Genomic DNA, 5,213 nt, shown 5'->3' on the forward strand with positions numbered 1-5,213 from the left:
GAGCAAGTGAAGCAATAATAAGAACACCTGGAATATTTTAAATTGTTCTCGGGCCCATTCTTCGGTACAATCAATCTGATTAGACTCTTTTTTTCAAGTGTTACTTCCACTAGGAAAATTTTTAGCCTCACAGACTTGCCTTTAATGATTCATTGTGGAAATTTCTACATACCGGATACCTGGTTTTGTGGTGGAATGAAGAATAGACAGTAGCAAGACAAGACATGTCTAAGATCCACTAAGAACAGCTGAAAGATCTAATGAAATTCAGAGCTGTTCCATCCTTTAGTTTAACTCAAGAATGGACAGCCTCAATTATTAAACAAACTCTCTCTTGAACATCGGTTGGAAAGTCTACTGAATTCTCTCAGGGAGGAGAACAGCACCAAAGAGAAACTGAGAGAGAGAAAAAAATCGCAGAAAACTTAGTTCCTCCAGCTGGGAGACATCATGAGAAAAATATTTGCTCTTTTTCATTAAAAGGAGTTCAAACAAGGTTAACTTCTTTCACCTATAGCAACTGACAGGAAAAGCTAATAGGGAAATCAGAAAACAGGGTAGTTGTGTAGTAAAGTTTAATGAAACAAATATCACACCCTTCATCAGTATAAATTTCCCCAAATCTATGTCCCTAATCCCAAATGTTTTGTTTCCCTGAAAGTAACATTTAGCAACTACTTCAGCAAACCCAGAAGTCCAAAATCAAGGAGAAGAAAAATGTTTGTTTCCTTTGCCTCCTATTCCTAGAGAATCCTAATATAAAACTATCTTAATATAAAAATGTTTGTTTCATTTGCCTCCTATTCCTAATACAAAACTACTCCTAGAGAATCAAACTGGAGCCAAGACCAAAAGAAAAGAGTAGAGTCCTTTCTATAAATTCAGATTTTCCAAACAGTCTGCAGTTGCAGAACCCAAAGCTGAGAATTTCAAGTATAGCTCAGAATGTCAAGAGACATTTGCCCCTCAGAAGGAATCGGCAATATCTTCAAAGGCTTTCAGAACAATCCTGAAGGAAATCATAGGAAATGCCTCTGAAAGTATCTGAAGACTGTACTGCCTCTGAAAGTGTCTGAAAACTGTCCTGACTGTCAAACCCTTTTTCTTTTTTAAATAAGCACATCCACCATGCATTTATGAGATTTTGCCCGGAGCCTTTCCTCTGAAGACCTATGCACACACCCCTCTCAATGGAATGTCTTTCTCTTTCAAATGGCACTCTGCCTGCTTACATTTGCTACATTTTATCTTTATCCTTCTCATTTGGCTAAAACGTTTCACCTCTCCAAAAGTTCTTTTTTGACCCAGGGGATTTTGGGGGGGTTGTTTACGCAAACAGCTGCTAAATTTGTTTAAGCTATTTCACAGCTTCCTGGTAACCACTCAGTCACCTATTTCAACACTCTTGACATAACATAAAGGCGTGTACCCCTACACACACATAAACACACACTCTCTCTCTCTCTCTCTCTCTCTCTCTCTCTCTCTCTCTCTCTCCCTCCTCTTTCCTTGAGCGTTCATTAGCGGAGGCAGTGGCTCTGCCTCACCAGTTGCATTCAGGAAGCTTTTCTGGTCAGGACCTGCTGAGTCTGTCACTTTGCAGTCATGGACAACAAGACCTGCTGCGTCTTCCGAGACAAGTTCATCGCCCAAGTGCTGCCCCCCGTGCTGTGCCTGGAGTTTGTGTTCGGAGCCCTCGGCAATGGACTGGCTCTGTGGGCCTTCTGCTTCTACCTGAAATCCTGGAAATCGAGTCGGATCTTTCTGTTCAACCTGGCGGTCGCCGATTTCCTCCTGATCATCTGTCTCCCATTCTTGACCGACAACTACGTGAGGAAGTGGGACTGGAAATTTGGGGACATCCCCTGTCGCCTGATGCTCTTCATGCTGGCTATGAACAGGCAAGGCAGCATCATCTTCCTCACGGTCGTGGCCGTGGACCGGTACTTCCGGGTGGTCCACCCTCACCACCCTCTGAACAAGATATCGACCCGAACTGCCGCCGTCATCACTGGCCTCCTGTGGGGCGTGACCATTGGGCTCACCTCGCACCTCCTGTTCACTTCCCACCTGGAGCATCGGGGCAACTCGCGCTTCTGCAGCAGCTTCGCCATCTGCTCCACTTTCCGCTGGCACGATGCCATGTTCCTCTTGGAGTTCTTCCTGCCCCTGGGCATCATCTTGTTCTGTTCGAGCAGCATCGTCTGGAGCCTGCGGCAAAGGCAGCTGGACAAGCAGGCCAAGATCAAGCGGGCCATCCGGTTCATCACGGTGGTGGCCATCGTGTTCGTGATCTGCTTCATGCCCAGCGTCGCCGTGCGGATCCGTATCTTCTGGCTCCTCCGTTCCCGGGGCATTCACAACTGTGAGGTCTTTCGCTCGGCCGACCTGGCCTTCTACATCACCCTCAGCTTCACCTACATGAACAGCATGCTGGATCCTCTGGTGTACTACTTCTCCAGCCCCTCCTTCCCCAACCTCTTCACCAAGCTGATCACCTGCCGTCTCAAGCCACAGCCAAAGGGAGAGTCCGACAACAACCGTAGCACGAGTGCGGAGCCCATGGGGGACTTGGTCCTGAGCCCTCCTTCCATTAGCAATGGGCTGCGGAGCCTTCCGGATGTATTACTCACGAACCCAGAGAGGACTTGGAGCACTTCTCCTGTGCCGCCCACCTCCCCTTGATGCAGCTAGCCTCCAACAGAGGAGGAGGCTAGGAGAACCGAGGTCTTCAGGTGGCCCAGAGCAGCCCCCCAGGGCCGGGGTGTGGGGGTGTGGGGGACGATTTGGTTTGAAGTCGCTTGATGTCTTCAGATCCAAGGAACTGGAATACCACCAACGGTACAGGGAGTTGCTGCCCGAGCTGACAGCTCCTCTGAGTTTCCCGAGACCCTGGATTTCTCCGTCTTCCGGATGGTAGATCTTTCCGATGCGTTGGTAGAGTGAGCAGAAATGTTTGCTGCTGCAGCCTGAGAGAGCCAGGTCAAGTCTGAATGAAAGGCCTCCCAGCCGGCCGTCTCCGTCCTTCACCCGGAGGGTCCCCGCTCCAGGGATGGCTTTTGAGCGGATCCTGCTCTCCGGGTGGTACCCATTGAACCAAGAGACTGGACGGTAGCTTCCCTGCTCATCTTTCGCCAGAAGACGTGAGGATTTTGGAAAACCAGCATTTCTGCAGGATGCGTGAGCTGGAAGACAAAGATCACCCAAGATTCTGGTGGGTTCTAATAGAGGGCTCTTGAGCCTTGGCTAATCCTTCTATTTCATATGGGGAAATGAAGGAAAGTAGCACAAGATGATATGTTAGCCAACTAGAAAGAGCTGAATTATCAGCAATATTGAATGGCATTCGAATCATTCTTGTTGATAATCCATCTTTGACTTGTTTAAACTTGAGAACCTGCAGACTTTTCTCTGAAGAAATCTCTGCTTTCCTTCTCCATTTGCTTTTATTATGGAAACAGAAATAAAAGCCGGACCATAAGTTTTTCAAATTGCTTCTCAAGTCTAAGAGGTGACTTGGGTGTGGGGGGGCATTATTTATTCACTATTTTTGTTTACCTGTATATTTTCTGAATTTTTCATTTCAATAAACCTGGTTATTAGAGATATTCTTGGGTTGCAAGTTTCTGTTTAATGGGATATGGAAAGATATGGAATTCATTTGGGTTATATTTGCTTTGTTTAAAAAAAAATCAGGATTCTAGCCAGAATATTTTACTAGGAATGAAAATCTTACTTCCCACTTTGTTTCAGTTTTTGAATCAGGGAGGGTTACTCATATTTTAAACTTTAAATTAAAGCTCTTGTCTTTGCACAGAATCAAGAAACTTCAGAGACATGAAGAGGCATGTCCCTGGCCTCCTGATTTACTGCCTCAAACTGAGTCAAAACTCCCAAAAAGTTAGTCCCAACCCTGGTTGAGTAGAGAGACAGCATACATGATACTACTGCCTGTATTTCCTTAGCAACTACCCTTTACAGTTTAACCCATCCCCTTAATTCCCACTAAAGTCCAGTGAAATAGATAAGGAGAGAAAACAATCATCTCCATTTTTCAGAGAAAAAGACTGATGCCCAGAGTCGAGAAGGGATTTTCCCCGGACATGAGTAACTCAGTGATGGAGTCGGGAGCCAAATCCTAGTCTTCTGACTCCCAAGTCTGTGTTTATACAATAGGCTCCAGGAGAATCTTTTTTCCTATAAATTAGTTGGTCAACGGTATTATTTCGTATAATGCTACCCCTCTCCTCTATACCAATTACAGTTGCACTTGAATAAGAGAAGCAGTGGAGGAGAGCTTCTAGGAAATAGCAAGTTTAAAATAGATTTGGGAAGACAAAACCACAACTACTGTACGGAAAGTGTGGTGAAGACAAAAAATTGCATGACTGAGGTTAAAAGGAAAGCTCTCTCGGGCTGCTTTTGGTGGGGGTGGAGGAAAACATGAGGGTCAGGCTGGAGGGGGCAAGTTCTTGTCTGCTGGATTTTGGGTTCTTCCCTCGTCGGCACCTTTTCCTTATTCTGGAACACAGGACACGGGTCTCTGTGTATTCAATTGTTGATTCTGATTGCACAGTTGGAAAATCTTGGTAAGTCTGTCTCTCCCATTAGAGTGCAAACTCCTGGAGGACAGAGGCTGCGTCTTCTACTTCTGTCATTCTCTTCCAGGCACTTGACACAGTGGATACCAGTCAGTGGGAGCTCAAAACACAGTGTATTCCAATCAATGGGCGCTCAGTAAATAGTAGCAGAAAAAGTAGTAAGAGGAGCTGGGAGGTTTTTTCCTATCTACTTCTAGGCAGCAACACACTAGCAAAACATTGGATAGAGGGAAGAGGTACCTCTAGGCCTGTCCCCATCATAGGCTAATAGTGGCAAAAGTCACTAAACAGTAAGCTGTTTATGGGCAGGGAATGTGCCTGCTAATTATGAGGTGTTGTACTCTCCTAACTGGTTAGTACAGTGCTCTCATATAGTAAGCGCTCCACATGCTCAATAAATATGATCGAACAGATGACTAAATACCATTATGTTATACAATACACCAATACCGTTATATTGTACTCTCCCAAGTGCTTAGTACAGTGCTCTCCACATAGTAAGGGCTTAGTAAATATGATTGACTGATTGATTGACTGAGTGAGTGAACCAGCCTGGTCCCAGGCCACAGTGATCCTTCGAGTACCCATCACCACTCGGGATAGCCAGGGGAG

At 45.7% G+C, this 5,213-nt stretch overlaps 1 protein-coding gene across 1 annotated transcript; it reads left to right on the forward strand.

Moving 5' to 3' along the window:
- The first annotated feature begins 1,518 nt into the window (after positions 1-1,518).
- On the forward strand, positions 1,519-3,608 carry HCAR2 (hydroxycarboxylic acid receptor 2). The gene has a single exon (XM_007666895.4). It carries the CDS (start codon positions 1,606-1,608, stop codon positions 2,683-2,685), a length of 1,080 nt encoding a protein of 359 aa, XP_007665085.1. The 5' UTR covers positions 1,519-1,605; the 3' UTR covers positions 2,686-3,608.
- Positions 3,609-5,213: the final 1,605 nt, after the last annotated feature.

This window comes from Ornithorhynchus anatinus, chromosome 2, assembly GCF_004115215.2.
Source record: "Ornithorhynchus anatinus isolate Pmale09 chromosome 2, mOrnAna1.pri.v4, whole genome shotgun sequence".
Taxonomy (NCBI): Eukaryota; Metazoa; Chordata; class Mammalia; order Monotremata; family Ornithorhynchidae; genus Ornithorhynchus; species Ornithorhynchus anatinus.

Bases quoted from the DNA above. Each gene is read 5' to 3' on its own strand.
- HCAR2 (XM_007666895.4), top strand. From the start codon at position 1,606: ATGGACAACAAGACCTGCTGCGTCTTCCGAGACAAGTTCATCGCCCAA.